Source organism: Lepisosteus oculatus, chromosome 4 (assembly GCF_040954835.1).
Source record: "Lepisosteus oculatus isolate fLepOcu1 chromosome 4, fLepOcu1.hap2, whole genome shotgun sequence".
Lineage (NCBI taxonomy): Eukaryota > Metazoa > Chordata > Actinopteri > Semionotiformes > Lepisosteidae > Lepisosteus > Lepisosteus oculatus.
The window spans coordinates 16163339-16181407 of NC_090699.1; the positions used below are offsets into that span (position 1 = coordinate 16163339).

The 18069-nt window shown below is 46.9% G+C and overlaps 2 protein-coding genes across 9 annotated transcripts; both read left to right on the forward strand.

Annotated features, from left to right (window-relative positions):
• Positions 1-188: 188 nt before the first annotated feature.
• LOC138238141 (proteoglycan 4-like) lies at positions 189-6802 on the forward strand. Of its 8 annotated transcripts, XM_069188169.1 has the most exons (11): positions 189-384; positions 1198-1245; positions 2723-2770; positions 3188-3235; positions 3917-3964; positions 4245-4292; positions 5273-5320; positions 5591-5638; positions 5818-5865; positions 6090-6227; positions 6625-6802. In XM_069188169.1, exons 1-11 carry the CDS (start codon positions 336-338, stop codon positions 6729-6731), a joined length of 678 nt encoding a protein of 225 aa, XP_069044270.1. In that variant the 5' UTR covers positions 189-335; the 3' UTR covers positions 6732-6802. The 8 variants fall into 8 exon arrangements, with proteins under 8 accessions (XP_069044270.1, XP_069044272.1, XP_069044273.1 ...); XM_069188171.1 differs by lacking the exon at positions 3917-3964; XM_069188172.1 differs by lacking the exon at positions 3188-3235.
• Positions 6803-10119: 3317 nt separating this feature from the next.
• On the forward strand, positions 10120-16499 carry rpusd4 (RNA pseudouridine synthase D4). The gene is made up of 7 exons (XM_069188100.1): positions 10120-10661; positions 11959-12124; positions 12417-12618; positions 12763-12856; positions 14192-14342; positions 14877-14974; positions 16073-16499. The coding sequence occupies exons 1-7, from the start codon at positions 10341-10343 to the stop codon at positions 16256-16258; spliced, it is 1218 nt and encodes a 405-aa protein (XP_069044201.1). The 5' UTR covers positions 10120-10340; the 3' UTR covers positions 16259-16499.
• The last annotated feature ends 1570 nt before the right edge of the window (positions 16500-18069 follow it).

The following is an 18069-nucleotide window of genomic DNA, read 5'->3' on the forward strand; positions in this document are numbered from 1 at the left end:
TGTTCTCTTGCTGCTGAACGGTCAGGTCCAGCGAAATAAGGAAATAAGGAATGTCAGCCAGACAGAACAGAAGCGACCGCAGAGTGATACACAGAATGATCTGTTTCACGAAAGCACCATCTTGAGTGTCTGGATTAGGGATCAAACATACTGACATCTGCTCACGCTCCACAGCCACCCATATTAATGAACAACGAAGCGTCTCGGTTTCTTCTGCTATCGTGGCTGGTGCTGGTACCGCGAAGTGCTGAATTGAAGTTCGCGGCAGGAAACTGCAGGCGTGACGAGCTCTCCTTTCCCTTCGACAGCACTCCGAGCCGCAGTGATTGATAGTGATGGCGTCCCTGTGGTTGACCGTCGCTGTGCTCCTGGCTCTCTGTCAGGGTGAGTGAGACAGCCGGGCTGTGTGTGGGGCTCCAGCAGGCTCCCCTGTGTGTCTGTCTTGCTCCCGAAGGAATGTGACGCGTCTGTGGAATCACGTGGTTCAGTCCAAGCGCCACAACGCGCAATTCGCACCTTCCAGCTAGGAGATCCTGCTGTGTTCAAGCGTGCTCTGCGTTGTGCTCTGTTTCTTGTTCTGTATTCCAGCGGATTATTATTAATTATCACATTTTTACACAAGTATTCTTATAATATATAATATACTTATATATTACCCTATTACCCACTTCCATGATGACATGTATTATAATGTCAGCTGAGTGCTTTGCTTTGACATGACCACAGGAATTAGACTGAACACACTTCACACACTGGGACAGTAATGACACAGTGGAGATCAGACTGACTGAACACACTTCACACACTGGGACAGTAATGACACAGTGGAGATCAGACTGACTGAACACACTTCACACACTGGGACAGTAATGACACAGTGGAGATCAGACTGACTGAACACACTTCACACACTGGGACAGTAATGACACACAGTGGAGATCAGACTGACTGAACACACTTCACACACTGGGACAGTAAAGACACACAATAGAGATCAGACTGTTTAGGTTGTTCTGAATCGCATTTTGAAAGGACTCCAGAACCAAAGGAAGTATTACATGAAATTCGGTGACTGCTGGTATCAAAGTTCTGAGGTAATGAAACATCCCTCGTGAGGGAGTTCAGTACATAAAAGCGACAGAAGATATTTTCTATCGACCACACAGGAAAAATTCGGCTCTGATTGTGTCTTTACAGCTTCCACGCCAGCAAGAGCTCCTCAGCCTTTGTCAACTACAACCAAAGGTAAGAAAGTTATTTTTCATCTTCACATGCAAGTCTATCAGGTTTCTATCTCTCAGTACTTGTTCAGAAAACACTTTCAGGCTGTGATCACTTCCAGCTACTGCAAAATATCAAGGTCTTTGAGGCGTAATTTCTATCAAGGCAGTATTGTTATACTGTAGGTATCTTCATCACAGTGTCATTACTGGCATGAGTGCTTTATATTCTCTTGCCACAGATCTGGAGAAAGAGAAATATGACTGCAGTCAGAACTTCAACAGAAAGAATAAAGAAATTAATATTTATCAGCAATAAGGTAACTAAACAATATATACAATACACATTACACAGCATACTCCCATTATTCAACAATGCATATACAGTATACTGTACATATCAATGCCTTTAAGAGACCTATATCAAGAACAACCAGAAAGACAGAATTCTGCCAGTGTAACCTGAAACACTTTGCAACACCTTAACAGGCCAAAAGAAAACATACCCTGGGACCTAATAAACGAATATGACTCCGAACTAAAGGATTCTTTCGCCTTATTCTAAAGATGCATCATCAACTGGGAAAGAACATCTTGAGTCTGACATCTTCACAGTACAAGAAATCCGAATCGGCTCAAGCAAATAGCCCGGCAGGCTCTCTTAAATCAGGCTGCGTTTGCTCGGCCAGAGTCCGGTCTCTGGGGTCTCCAGGGCCCTCTCACATGGCCCAGACTCAGAGGAAGAGGAGGCCGGTGGTGTCAGCTTCTCTCCCCCTCCCTGAAGCTCTGTCTTCCTTCCGTGCTCTTTGTATGATCGGCTCTATGATTGTTGAATGATTTTCCATGGAGTTTAGGTCATCCCGATGTACTGTATACATCTAAAAAAAAAAGCCATTGTCCATGGCTTTGTGAAGGAGACCTTGAGCAGTGTAATAAGATAGGTGCTGCAAATGTTATAGATGTCATGGGCCACACCTCGATACCTGGATTGGCACAGTATTTTCTAACAAAGCAGCCTTCGGGGTTTAAAGTGAAGACATGATATTTTCTAATTACCTCAACCACAAAAGAGACATTCAGCTCTGATTGTCGCCTTACAACTTCCACAACAGTACGTTCTACTCAACCCCTGGTTTAGAAAACACCTACAGGCAGTGAGCAGGAACAATTACTGGTCGGACGTCCTGAATGTTCAAGCTTCTGCACATCAGGAGGCTTAAACAAAATATGAGGCTTGATTTCTGCTTGAGACCAAATTAATGTAAAGGCCTTATTGAGAAAGGTGCCTTAATGACTGCGTCATTACTGCCCCAGTGTGTAAAGTGTGTTCAGTCTGTCTGACCTCCACTGTGAGTGACTGGTCACTTATCACCATTAGAGGAGCTCTTTGGTATTAAAATATTACATGGTGATCACAAAGGACATGCACAGTAGGTGCCTTTAATTTGCAACAAGGCGACTACAGTATTTAAAGAGTCTTCACTCTGATTGTGTCTCTAAAGCTTCTACTGCAGCACGTCAGACTGCACCCCAGGAAACTAGACCCACAGGTGAGAAAGACACTTTCCATCTTCACACCCAAGCCCATCAGCTCTCTCTCTCTCAGTGCTGGTTTAGAAAACACCTTCAGGTAGAGACCAGTACCAGCAACTGATGGGACATTCTAAAAGCTCAAGCTACTGTACATCAGGATAACAATACAAAATATGAGGCTTGATTTCTGTTGGAGAGTAAATTAATGTAAATACCTTATTGAGAAAAGTGCATTAAGCATTGAAACATTTATGCCTCAGTGTGTAAAGTGTGTTCAATCTGTCTGATCTCCACTGTGAGTGACTGGTCACTTATCAGAGCTCTTTGGTATTAAAATATTACTCTGTTATCATAAAGGACATGTAAGTGACTTTCTTTTGCAACAAGGCGACTACAGTATTTAAAGAGTCTTCACTCTGATTGTGTCTCTAAAGCTTCTACTGCAGCACGTCAGACTGCACCCCAGGAAACTAGACCCACAGGTGAGAAAGACACTTTCCAGTACAGAGACCAGTACTAGCAACTGATGGGACATTCTGAAAGTACAAGCTACATTTGATACACATTTGAAACTGTCAAAGTGTGTGAAGTGTGTTCAGTCAGTCTAATCTCCACTGTGTGTCATTACTGTCCCAGTGTGTGAAGTGTGTTCAGTCAGTCTGATCTCCACTGTGTGTTATTACTGTCCCAGTGTGTGAAGTGTGTTCAGTCAAACTGATCTCCACTGTGTGTCATTACTGTCCTAGTGTGTGAAGTGTGTTCAGTCAAACTGATCTAGAGTGTGTAATTACTTTCCCAGTCTGTGTAGTGTGTTCAGTGACTCTGATCTCCCTGGGTGTGACTGGTCACTCATCAGTGTCAGAACAGCTGTTTGATATTCAAACAACTTTGTGTGATCATGAAGAATGAGTGTCTTTTCCAACAAGGCAACTTCAGGTATTTACAAGAAAGAGAAGTTATTTTCTAATTGTCTAGAGAGTCTGATATCGTGAGCTTGTGCCTCTGGTTGTTCATATGAGTGTTACTGGCATCCTGAAGTACAGTTAGTTGACATGTGTACAGAATACAGCTGGTTGTAAGTTCTGTGCTGCTAATAAATATTCTGAAAGTTACTGCCGTCCCCTGCCTTAATACAAAACACAGCTCTGATTGTGTCTCTAAAGCTTCTACTGCAGCACGTCAGACTACACCCCAGGAAACTAGACCCACAGGTGAGAAAGACACTTTCCATCTTCACACACAAGCCCATCAGCTCTCTCTCTCAGTGCTGGTTTAGAAAACACCTTCAGGTAGAGACCAGTACCAGCTACTGACCAACTATATGAAAGATCAAGCTGTTTCAGAAACACAATACGAAATGTGATGCTGTTTCAGGCTTAATTAGTGTAAAGGCTTTATAATGATATGTCCCTTCATCACAGAGTCGTTACTGACCCAGTGTGTATAAGGCGACTACTGTATTAAAAGAGTGTTATCTCTGTGTCTTTACAGCTTCTACTCCAGTGCGTCAGACTGTACCCCAGGAAACTAGACCCACAGGTGAGAAAGACAATTACCATCTTGCCATATCACTCTGCAACTCACAACTGGCAACCCACTGAAGCTAAGCAGGTGTGAGCCTGGTCAGTACCTGGATAGGAGACCTCCTGAGAAAAACTAAGGTTGCTGCTGGAAGAGGTGTTAGTGGGGCCAGCAAGGGGCCCTTACCCTGCGGTCCATGTGGGTGCTAATGCCCCAGTGTAGTGACGGGGACATTATACTGTAAACAGGCGCCGTCCTTCTGATGAGACGTAAAACCGAGGTCCTGACTCTCTGTGGTCATTAAAAATCCCAGGGCGTTTCTCGAAAAGTGTAGGGGTGTAACCCCAGCGTCCTTGCCAAATTTCCCATTGGCCCTTACCAATCATGGCTTCCTAACAATCCCCCTCTATGAATTGGCTTCATTACTCTGCTCTCCTCCCCACTGATAGCTGATGTGTGGTGAGCGTTCTGGCGCACTATGGCTGCCGTCGCATCATCCAGGTGGGGCTGCACATTGGTGGTGGTGGAGGGGAGTCCCCATTACCTGTAAAGAGCTTTGAGTGGAGTGTCCAGAAAAGCGCCATATAAGTGTAAGCAATTATTATTATTAATTATCTTCACACACAATTCTACTTAAAGTTTTACTTGAGAAAAAAAACTTTCAGGCAGCAACTGACACCAACAGCTGACAGGATGCTCTGAATATTCAAGCTATATCAGGAATCACAGTACACAATATGAGGTATTTGAGGCTTAATTTCTTTAAAGGCCTTATTGAGAAAGATGTCTAAATCACTGCAACATTACTGTCCTAGTGTGTGAAGTGTGTTCAGTCTATCTGATCTCCACTGTGAGTGACTGGTCACTTATCACAGTTAGATGAGCTCATTGGTATTAAAATATTACTTTGTGGTCATAAAGGACATGTAAGTGACTTTCTTTTGCAACAAGGCGACTACAGTATTTGAAGAGTCTTCACTCTGATTGTGTCTCTAAAGCTTCTACTGCAGCACGTCAGACTGCACCCCAGGAAACTAGACCCACAGGTGAGAAAGACACTTTCCATCTTCACACACAAGCCCATCAGCTCTCTCTAAGTGCTGGTTTAGAAAACACCTTCAGGCAGAGACCAGTACCAGCTACTTACCAACTATGTGAAAGATCAAGCTGTTTCAGAAACACAATACGAAATGTTTCAGGCTTAATTTGTGTAAAGGCTTTATTATGATATGTCCCTTCATCACAGAGTCATTACTGACCCAGTGTGTGGATAAGGCGACTACTGTATTAAGAGTCTCATCTCTGTGTCTTTACAGCTTCTACTCCAGTGCGTCAGACTGTACCCCAGGAAACTAGACCCACAGGTGAGAAAGACTCTTTCCATCTTCATGCACAAGCCCATCAGCTCTCTCTCTCTCTCTCAGTGCTGGTTTAGAAAATACCTTGAGGCAGAGACCAGTAACAGCTACTGATGGGACATTCAAAAAGTTTGAGCAATGTCAGCAAAAGAGGAGAGACTCAGCTCTGCTTGTTTCTTTTACAGCTTCTACTGTAAAACGTTATGCTCGTGCTCTGGACGACGTAGATACAGGTATGAATGCAATTGTCCGTTTAAATCACACAGATCTATCAGTCGTATACCTTTCTGTACGGATAAAACTGTAATCCTTGTTATGTCCTAGTGTCTAATGCCTCTTCAGTGTTTAACCATGCCTAACATATGTCCTTGGAGACAAGCTCAACATGTCTAACTAATCTCTGCTGTGTGCCAATGGAGTCTCAGGTGTGACCAGAGTGTCTAACCGATTTCCTCAGAGTCCTCAGAGCTCCCGTCTCTGAAGTGCTATCAGTGTGTCGACATCTCCGAGCAGCCAAACTGCAGCAGCCCTGAGGAGGTGGAGTGTCGCCCTGGTCTGACCCGCTGTCTCAACATGATGCTCACCCCTCCTGCCTGTGAGTGCAGCCCCTTGTCTCTTACCCCCTGCAGCTGTTCCTCTGGTGCCCCATCAGCACTGGATTCCTTTAGGTGCAACAGGCAGGCAGGAGACTACAACTCCCATCATGCTCCAGCTCTTTCACCATTGTCTCACCATTGGATAGAAGTCAGGTCCTTCCTTCCTGTCCACACTCACACAGTTAAAGTCCTGTGCTATAAGTACCCTGATGTGGTGCGCCTAATCAGAAAATAAGATCAGATATGCATTGGATCCTTGAATAAGTTATAAAATAATCTGTTTGCTCATAATGCTTAATCCTTGAATCTGTTTCTTTAGGTTCATCTATATTTAATAGGGTAGTGTGTGGGAGCAGATTGAATCCTGACTCTCATCCTCTTCCTCCCTCTCCCCAGACGGGATAACCCGGCGCTGCGCCTCGGAGAGGGAGTGCCAGAGCCTGGAGTCCAACCCCAGCAGCTTTGTGACAGCCCGCTGCTGTGACACTGACCTCTGCAACTGATCATTGCGCCCCCACACCCCCATGGGCAGAGGGCCCGGGCTCCCCAATAAATACCTACAGCTGAACATTGACCCCAGTGTGTGTGTCCTTCCTCAGCACGAGCTCGTCCAGAGGGTGACGAAATCACAGCAGGAGTGCTTTATATTGATGCGCAGAATTCCTTTCGTTCCTAGTCAATTAGGAGAGATTTTTTCAAAAACAGGGAAGAGATTGTAAAGTGTAGCAGTCCAGTGACCAGTGTGGGGAGATGACACCGATGTCTCTCGTCCCAAGCGTGTCCCATCTCTTGCCTGTTGCTCGCTGGGGTAGGCACCGGCTGCCCTGCGACCCTGAGGTGGATGAAGAGGGTAGAAAATGGATGGATGGATTTAGATTCCATGAAGGGTAAATTAGTCAAGTTTGTAGAAGATCCCAAATTAGGAGGGTTACTAAAAGCTGCAGGAGCAGCCAAAGAAATAAAAAAAAAATCAGCTGGCAGATCAAATGCATTCAGGTAGGAAAAACAAAGTATCAACACAAAACGGGAAACACTGAACTAGAACAGGGTACTCACGAGAAAGATGAAGGAGTTTATAGACAAGACTAGCACTCAGCTTTTATAGAAAAACTAAGCACCTTATAGACAAAGTGGAGAAACAACTGAGAAAGCAAACACAATGTTAGGATATATAGTCAAAAGCATAGAACTTAAATAAAGGTGTGCCGTGTTAAAATGGTACCGTATAATGCACAAGCAAGGCCTCCGTTAGAATACTGTGGCCAGTTTTGGTCACCATGTTATAGCAAACACACTGCTGCTCTGGAGTCAGTCCATATAAGAGCTAATTGATGCTTTCCTGGGATTAAGGGAGTGTTCTCCGTGGTCAGGCTGAAGGAACTGAGTCTCTCTTGGCTTGAAAGGAGAAGGCTACGAGGAGACCAGGTACGAGTATTCAAAATCCTTAAGGACAACAACAAGGTCAACCCAGTAAAGTTCTTCTTATTGAACAAGTGAAAACTTTGTGAAAAAGCACTGAACAGCAAGAACAGGAGGCACTATGTTACACAGAGGGTGGTGGGAGTGAGGATGAAACTGCCCAGCCGCGTTGTGAAGCTGATGCCCTGACATCTCCCACGAATTGGTTGGATGAGATCCAGGATCAAAGAACTACTGACTATCAAACAAGCCCAGTGGGCAAAATGACCTCTCATCTGTAACCGTTCTTATCTCTTCTAAACGCCTATACTGTATCTGACATGATTCCTTGTTTATAAGTCTTGAAGATTCTTTGTCAAACTGTATTTATTTGGCATTGTGCCTCTGCAAATTCTTAATTGCCCACTTGTCCATTAGTTGATGACTGCGCAGATCAGGAGGAGCAGCTCCCATTGACACTTCCCTCTTCAACAGGACGAGCATCTTGCGGACCTGTGGTTTAAGATCCTGAGTTGGAACGAAGTTGTCCAAACCACCAGACATCAGACACCCCCACATTCTGCTCCAGAGAGAGGAGAGACCCTTGCTGTTAGGTGTTTCCCAGCTCGGGGGGGTCAAGCCTGGGAACTGACGCTGTGTCAGCCCCCAGTCGCTGTTAACGAGGGAAAGCTACTGTGAGGTCAAGTTACTGAGATCCTGGGAGCTGCCATTCCAGGCCATGTGACACTCGCACCCCAGCACGGAATTCAGGTCACATATTGTGTCTGTGTACATCAGTCTCTCCCAGCCCCTTGTGTTCCCGGGAATTTAATATCCTAGACATGGGTATTATACTCAACTCAAGGTAATTCTATCCTGCTGAAATGCACAGTGCCTTGTCTGTATAATGCAATAAGAGTAACTAACACTAAACCATCCATAACACTGTTTCCCTTGGGGTGTCAGATATTAATGACAACAGACCTGTTGACTGCAGGAGAGACAGGATTGGCAGCAGTAATTTGATTTTATCTATTGTTATCTGTGAGTATGGAAGAAATGGTGTTTAGAGACAAGCAGCACAGTGATGCAGTGGTGAGCATTGCTGCCTCGCAGCAATGGAGCCCTGGGTTCGATTCCTGGGATGCTGTCTGTGTGGAGTTTGCATGTCCCCTCTGTGTTTGTGTGGGCTTCCTCCCACAGTCCAAAGATATACTGGTAGGTTAATTAGCTCTGGTATCAATGTGTGTGTGTTCTCAAGCTCTCCTGCAACACTAAAGTCGATTATGTCACAAGAATAAAAAACAGAATTCTTGAGACTACATAATTAAATCTGATACAGAAAGACATTGTAACAGTTACCTTTTTGAAACGTAATTTACAACAGTAGCTTGTTAAAGTGCTGAGAGGCTCTAGGGAAAAGATAACGGGGCTGTTTCAGAGAGATTACTCAGTCAGCCAGTAACTTTAGTAAATTGTACATTGTTGCATACATTGTTAATATTTCTCTTCATAGCTAAGCGTTAAAATAAACTGGCCCCTTGTGACTGGTGCAGTTTTTTTTTACTGTGTTTACAACCTGCATCACTAAAGCAGTGATGTGCAATAGGGAAAGTGGTGTTCGCACAAAAGCAGTTTTTGCGTGCATTCATCACGCTTCCCGACTAAATCTGTTCATATAGGTATACCAATTTTATTATTATACATATAGGTTGTATATGAAATAACAGCTACAATTCTCTTATATAATTCTATCCCGTAAATGTAGCTTCTCTTCCTAGTAACTAGATACTGCGATCTAAATATTTCATACAGCTTTTCCTAGTATCACAGGTTCTCTGCACTCCACAGACGTCCTCATGTAAGCCACAACAGGGCTAAACGAGGCTGATTTGAACAGAAATTCAATTCACAGCATTAATGTAAAGGTAAAAAAAAGTACAAGCCCAGACGAAATATAAACATGGATTACACAAAATTCCACAAAAATATCAATAATTCCAATTAAATGAAGTTTTTAAACGTGTGTGTCTACAATGGCTCTTACCTAGACTTAGGTGTTAATAATGTTACGTTTCCATCACCACAATGTTTCCTGTGTTATCAAATGGGTAATACCAATTCATGCGTGCTCGAGAAGTTTTTATTGTTGTGTTATATCTTGAGCTATTTTATTGGATTTCATAATTAACTTCCACATTTCAATTTATAGGTCAATGTATCTGCCAAGCGTCTTATCTGTCTTGTAATGGCGCCTCGCTAGTACAACCGATCTTTATTTTTAAAATAAATTTATAAAAATACTTTATCCTCATAGTTTTCCCATAAAGGGCTGTAATTCATATTCACTGGATTAAGTTGCGCGTACTTTCGCCGGGGTTTTGCTGGTGCGGGTGAAGGAATCGGTGCTCGACCCTCCTGCCTAGTGGAGAGCGGCATGAACGCGCAGCTGGTCGGATTTTCAAAGCCTGAATCGCTTTAACCGGATACGCGTAACCAGAGCGTACTTTCGTGGAACTGGAGTAATTCTGAAGTCAGTTGTCGAGTTAATTCAATTCGACTATTTTGAGAAAACCTTCAATAAAGTAATCCTCCTTCTTTAAAATAGCCCTCGTGTGTTCCATGAGTAATAAAGTTGATTCAAATGGCTGGCCAATGGTTGTAGAGGTGAAAGGTTAGGAAAATGACGGCGCCCATGAGCAGACGAGCGTGGAATGTATGGTTTTTCTAAGTCCGGGGCTTTTACAAGTTTGTCAACTCACAATCTACCCAGAATGTATGTAGCTCGCTGTCTTGACCGCCTGATAGGGCGACATGGAGTCATGTGCGCGAATTTAGGGGAAGCCCGGTCAATTTGTGTCCTAGCGGCTGTGGTCGCCCGGACTCTCCGGCCACACAGCGCTGCGACCGGGCAGAAAAGGGGACTGAAGACCGTCGTCGGGAGGGAAAACACGGATTCCCCGAAGCTGAAAGCCAGCGACCTGGCCGAGAAAATTCGCCAAGAAAAGAAACAGCCAAGGGAAACGAAAACCGAGGTATGGATATAAAGCTCAAAGGCGCTGGCCCTTTCTTTATAATGGTTAATTTAGCGAACGCCTCAGTGAATCAAGTCGCGGTATACCGTATCCGCTCACTTTACTGGCGTCAGTAACCGCTCCTGCAGAGTTACTTCCACCGGGACTGGGTTTTCCATCTGAACCGAAGGACTGGGGTCGGGGGGACTGTGAAAGAGCGCAGGGATTTATCACACTGAGATACGAGCACTGTGTGTTCGCAGCTATGGTACGCCTCAGCCTCCGATGGCAATGTTAAATCCTCAAGTGGTTTTTCTTAAGATCGTCTCGCAAATGGATATTAAGGATTCTTCGTAAGATCACGATACAAAATTTAAGCATTGCTTCTAATATACCTGTAGACTGCTGGTCTTTTCTGTCGTGACTAAAAGTAAAATGTAATTGAGCATCGGCACATCAGTTTTGCAAGCTGACATCTGACTCTGTTTCAGTTTTCTCTCGGTCTTCTCGCTGACGGAGAGAAGCTGCCATTACAGTCGGGACAACACTGTCGTACAGAGGGTGAAACCTGTCCTGCTTCAGAGCAGTGACAGCCAGGGAGGGTGTTCAGCTCAGGGAGCCACTAGAGGGCGGTAAAACCTTTACCGGCCTGCTGTCTTCACCTGATTTAAATCCTTAAGGCGGCTACAGTCGCGCTGCGGGGTCGCGGTGCTTGTTGTTATCCCCGAAGCCAGTTTTCAATGCAATAAAGAAGGCGATGAACTGATCAAACTCAAAAACTGACATTTTGATTCGTTGGAGCTCAGTCGTTCATCCTATGATATAATCCCACAGTTTCTCAAAGGGCCCCAGCGTCCTAATTTTAATCACCTGGTAAGTCAGTTTGTTCCAGCCATCTCCACAGCTGTCGGTACCACTCAAGGCCTCCTGTCTGTATCCTTGACAATAACTTTGAAGATTGTTGAACATTGAAATCAGTTCCCCCCTTAATATCTTTTCCAGACTAAAGACACCCAGTTCCTTCCTTTTGATTTGTGGATCTGGGAGCCCAATTTGAATTGCTGGTGCCCTGGTTCTGGGCTGGGTGTACCCTGCCTTGTGATTCTGAATTGGATGAAGCGGTTAGAAAACTGAGTCTGATTGAAACACTTGAGGAGAGACAGAAAGAGACACACAGGTGGAGTTGTTTCAAAGCCTTTCCAGATCGGGGCTGATGGGATTTAACAGCAGTGCTGCTGTTGTCAGTGTAGCACTGTCTTCCTCTGCAGAAGGGCTTCATGGTATGTGTGTGTGTGTGTGTGTGTCCTACTCTGCGCAGGGACCCTCGTCTCCGGTTCTGCGGCGAGTCCGAGAGCTCCACCAGTTCAGCCAGCAGCTCCAGAGGGTCCATCCCAACGTGCTGGCCAAGGATCTGAAGAGGGGCATGCTGTTGGCGAACGAGCAGCTGGTCGCCATCAACAAGCCCTACGGGGTCCCAGTGCATGGTGCGTCTTTCTCCTGCGCCCCAGCTCGGGACACTCCTGGGACCGGGGAACTGTACAAGGAGCACAGGTTGCTTGGGGGAAGTGTATGATTGCTTCTCGCAGATGACTGATGCAGTTGAGCGAGCGAGCGGGTGGGTGGGTGGGTGGTAGCTGCAGCTCCAGGTTGGCGAGAGGGTGGGTGCGTGGAGCTCCAGGTTGGCCAGTGGATGGGTGCGTGGAGCTCCAGGTTGGCCAGTAGTTGGCGAGTGGGAGGGGGTTCTTGCTGCTTACAATGTGATTAATGCACCCCCAGGTGGACCAGGAGTGAAAAACAGCATCGCAGACGTGCTGCCCGTCCTCGCCAAGATGATTGGTGGCATGAAGGCAGGACCTCTGCATCTGTGCCACCGTTTAGACAAGGACACAACCGGGGTGATGCTGCTGGGCAAGAGCGAGGAGGCGGCCGACCATATTCACCAGCTCTTCAAAACCCACCAGGTGGAGAAGAAGTACTGGTAAGTGAAGCTGTCCTGTGTTCAGGTCAAGGGTCACCAAGGCGCCGTGACAAACGGGAGGGGTCAAGGGTCACCGAGGACTGTGACATGTTGTATACGTGGTCCTGATCAAGGCTGATCCCAGTGGCTGTTGTGTGATTCCAGGGTGCTGAGTGTTGGGGTTCCAGTACCCTCGGAGGGTGTGATCGACATCCCCATCATTGAGAAAGAAGTCGCTGGGCCTCAGCCACACTACAAGGTCAGTCATGTCACCTCCATGACAAAGCATAAGTCAAGGGAGCCATAATTGGAGTCAACCTCCTTACAACATGGTGTGATGACAACAACCTTTCCCCTCAACGTCGGCAAAACCAAGGATCTGATCATTGATGTCAGAAAACTGCAAAACGGTCATGCCCCTATCCACATCAACGGGACTGAAGTGGAAAGGGTCAGTAACTTCAAATTCCTTGGGGTTCATGTCACCAAGGACCTCACATGGTCTCTCAACTCCACTTGTCTGATTAAGAAAGCGCAACAGCGCCTGTACTTCCCAAGAAAGTTGAAGAAGAGTGAGATTCTCACTAACTTTTACAGATGCACTACAGAAAGCACACTGACAGGTTGCGTCACAGTGTGGTATGGCAACTGCAGTATTGCTGACAAAGCCCTACAGCGGGTGGTGAAAACTGCCCAGTCCATCAATGGGGTTGCTCTCCCATCCATCCTTGACATTTATGACAGGAAAGTTCTCAGCTTTTTGAGCACGCACCTCAGCTAGACTGTTTGACCCTCTATCATCTGGAAAACGGCACCGGAGCTTTCAGGGCTGGACTACCAGACTCAGAGACCGTTTTTACCCCCGCACTATTAAACTCCCAGCCTCTCCAGACTTATCCTCTCAGACCTACAGTCTGAACCCTCACAGTGCCTTCTCTCTTTATCAAAACTGAAACGCACGTTGAAATCTACATCTACCTCACGTCAAGACGTTCACTCCCCATAATTTTGTTTCCTTTATTTCATTCTGTTGACGTATGATTTTGCACAACTGTTGCTGTTTTGCACATTGCCTGTTGTCTCCGTCTTTTTCTTACACAATTGTATTGTTGTTTTTTGTACTATTTACCATCTGAGAGCTAGCTAAATAGCATTTCGTTATAACATATACTTGTGTATAAGTATAATGACAAATGAACTTGAACCTGAATTGCTGAATAACTCAGCACAATATAGTTTTTATAAATACAGTCAAAAGTCTGCAAGTCCCATGGCACCATCAGCAGTGCAGCCATCAGTCAGAAGCCTCCTGCAGCTTTCTCTTCCAGCCCTGTAAGTGCTGGTGTGCCACAGGCTGGGGAAACCCTGGACGACTTCCATCCCTCCAGACCCTGCTAGAGCTCCACCAGCTGTTCAGGAATGCAGGTTCCAGTTAGTTAGTGACTTGGGACAGACTGAGACCAGTGGTCTGAGGACAGTAGTGCTCAGCCTGTGCTCTGACTTTAGGCCTTTACTGGTTTAGCCACTCAAGATTTAATTGCCTCATTTAAAAGGTTTCTCCTCAGTCTTCTCTGTTCTCCCTGTGTCTTTTTAGATGTCTTTGAGCCCCTTGTACAGGATTTCGGAGGAAGGCCAGAAGGTGTCCCGGGTTCGAGCCAACCGGGAGGCTCACAGTGCTGTGACCCAATACCGTGTGCTAGACAGCGCTGGGGGCTGCAGCTTAGTTGAGCTTCAGCCAATCACAGGTGGGGACAGGAGCAGGTGGTCTGAGGACTAGGGTCTGTAGCCAATCACAGGTGAGGACAGAAGCAGGTGGTGTGTGGACTAGGGTCTGTAGCCAATCACAGGTGAGGACAGGAGCAGGTGGTGTGTGGACTAGGGTCTGTAGCCAATCACAGGTGAGGAGAGGAGGTGGTGGTGTGTGGACTAGGGTCTGTAGCCAATCACAGATGAGGAGAGGAGGTGGTGGTGTGTGGGCTAGGATCTGTAGCCAATCACAGGTGAGGACGGGAGCAGGTCGTGTGAGGACTAGGGTCTGTAGCCAATCACAGGTGAGGAGAGGAGCAGATGAGTGAGGACTAAGGTCTGTAGGCAATCATAAGTGAGTAGAGGAGGGGACAGTGCCAAATAGGGTCTTGAGCCTGAAGAGCCACCCTCCATACTCTTTGAAGTAGGGAATGAGAGAGAAGTAATTTTCTAAAGTATAAAACCTCAAAATTCTACATTTTTAAGCAATCTCCTTGCTTAACGTCTACTGAAACCTGTCCCTTGCCTGCCAGGGGTGAAGCACCAAATCCGTGTGCACATGGCCTATGGGCTGGGATGCCAGATCCTGGGAGACCACAAATATGCCAACTGGAGTAAACTGGCGCCGCAGGTGAGGCAGTGAATCCCGTCCAGCATCAAGCAAAAATCAGGGGTTAAAACCCCTAAGAGGTGTCCTCATGTCAGATACTACAACCCCCTAAATGTCATCGTTGTAATTAAGAACATGTGTGAATGATCGGGGATAGCTCCCTTCCTCTTCTGACAGGAGTATTAGTTTGCCACCTTTTCCTACCTAGCTGGCTAATCAAAGCCATTTCTGAGATGTAGGGAATTGCCCGTCGTCAAAGCTGTCAGTCCTCGCTCTCTCGTGTCTTCACTCATGGTCAGGAGAGGAACGCCTCCCTGGACCGTGATGCAGTTGAGCTTGACGTCCCACGTGGACACCTGCAGAACTCCCCTCCTGCCCCTCCCCCCGCTGGGGCTGTTCTGAGCACTGGCTGTGGACTGGCGCTGGATTGTGCCGCACCTGTCTCACACGTTTAAAAGATCCCTGCATAGAGATTAACCACCAGGCTCTGGGGTTCGACATGTGTGTCCTGCTGATGTGGTTCCCCTGGCTGTAAGTGTTAAATCAGTACAAGCCCATGGGTGTTTGTTTGGCGTTTCCTCAGCTTCTCTTAAAGATGTCATTTTAAAAGAGGCACCTAATTCAAGGTGCTGGAACCAAATAAAGGAGAATGTCCAGGAGAACGTGTTCAGGTGGACACGTGTGTGTCCCATGTGTGCTGCACAGCTGCATGAAGTGATGATTGCTCTCCAAAGTCGCTAGTCCCTCTTGACGTGATGAGCTGAGCAGCTGAACTGCCTGGCACACTTTATGTACTGACTCAGAATGACCTGCACAAAGATGACGCATAACATTGTTAGGAGGAGGAGGAGGAGGAGGATGATGATAAACTGTATTTTATGAAGCAACTTTCCAGCTTTTTGAGAAGTCCCTTTAAACTACAGGGAAGTGCAAACCAAGGACGTCCTTGCAAAGAGGGTGGTGGGAGTAGGGAACAAGCTGCTCAGTCCAGTTGAAACCCTGGCTTCTCTCAGGACACAGCTGGATGGGATCTTGGGATCTATGAATTACTGCTGATTCCCAGGCGGACTGGCTAGGCGGTTTGTGACGGGTCTTGTGTTCTCCCGTTCTCTCCCTCAGAAGCTGCCGGAGAAGGTCCTGCAGCGGCTGGGCCTGGAGCAGAGCAAGGCCCGACACCTCCCAATCCACCTGCACGCCCGCGGGCTCGTCCTGCCCGGCGCCCCGGGGGTCAGCCTCTCCTGCCCCCTGCCCCGGTTCTTCCTCGGCTCGCTGCGCAGGCTGGGAATCCAGCTCCCGGAGCAGTGACGGATCGGGATGGCGCAGGACTGCGGATTTGAGAAGAGCCTTTACCTCTGAGCGGAGGTCCTCCCACCTCCCTGAACTGGAATGGGGCGACTCCGGAAGAAGAGGAGTGTGCAGACGGGGAGCTGTCTGCGCTGCTGCATCGCAACCAGAACCCGACACTGTACAGTTGGACACGCCTGCGTTTTTCCCTGTGCCCTCCTGTTGGATGTAGATAAAGGATTTTCCATATTGAGCTGTAAAATGCAGAGCAATGCAGCCTGTTCCTTTGCAGATGTGAGCTTCTGTGTTTGAGCCAGGTTTGCCCAGATCCAAGAGTGAGAACTGAGTCTTGGGCAGGGCAGACCTACACAGAGAGGAGTCACTTACCATCAGACGTCATAGCTGATGTATGGCCACAGGTCTCTGTCTTTTAATGATGGGCTGTTTGAGAACGCCCTGCGATGTGCTACTGATGTGAGTTGCTGGGCAACGAGCGGTGCCAATTTTCCGGAAGGATTCGTATTCGGAACAGGAGCTGGATTATGGCTTGTGCCGAAATCGTCCGCAGTGTCTGGAGAAAGGTGACCAACTCTTTTCCCACATAACACATTCTGTGGCTTGAAATCAAAATGCTTTAAATCAGAATGTATTTTATCTTTATTAATACATAAGCGTATACTCCAGTCCATCACAGGGCAGACACACACACTCCAGTTTTCCCTACCAGTTTGTCTCTGGCCTGTGGGAGAAAACTGGAGGCACCCAGAGGAAGCCCATGTGAACACAGGGAGAACATATGAACTTCACACAGACAGCACCCCAGGAATTGAACCCAGGGCCCGAGCGCTGCGAGGCAGCAAAGCTAAACACTGCGTCACCGTGCTGGCCTGTAAGCACCAGCTCCAAGTGAAAAAGATACGTTCTAAAATCATTACAGCTGAATACTTAAAAACATGAGTTTCTGGAGAAAGGGTGTGTAGACCTTCTGTGGGCGCTGTGTATGTCACATCGTGGTTGGTACTTCTGACCCAGATTGTTTCGAACGATCCTTGACTCAAGGCGGCATGCGTCTGCGCGAACCTGGGTGCTCTGGGGATGATAATGGCAATCGAATCGGTCCAGAGTGGAAGTATAGCTGGAGCCCCATACGTGAAGGGCTATAGTCCTGTCAGTTTGACAGGATCAGTTAACCTGTCTAAACGCTCGAGGTCCTGTTGGCCTAATTCATCGGAGCGGAGTGTCCACTGTAGCAGCGTAGGTCCCGTCTCCAGTTCTGTTGGTGGTGCAGACACCAGGACCAGAGCGGCTCCCCTCTTGTCCAGAGTGAGCAGTCTGTCCCACTGACGGACTCCTTACACTCCTGTGCTGACCTGTCCCCACAATGACAATTCTTGTAGGCTTAGTTTCAGTAAAAGTAAAAGAGGCTGTGAGAAGAAGTGAAGGTAACCGTAGCCTTGTGTTGAGGTCTGATACATTCCAGGTTGTCGAGTCGGTCAGACTCCCATTGCAGAGCGGACTGATTCTCTTCACGCTTTACGAACTGCAAGCTTCCATTGTCCTGATGGGAATAACATTTGTGCCCCGTTTTGCAAGTACCTCATATTAAGAGAGACTGTACTTTAAAGCTCAGAAGATCTCTTCAGAATAAATATGGACACGCAGACCAGAGGTCAGAGGTGGAGACTACAGGGGTGGGCGTTTAAAACTGAGAACATGATGCCCTGGGACTCCTAGGATGGGAGTGTGTAACGTGCTGCCAAGCTATGTTGTTGAAGCAGAGACCCTGGTTGAAGAAAATCCTCCAATTAGGACACAAAGCACTACTTTACATG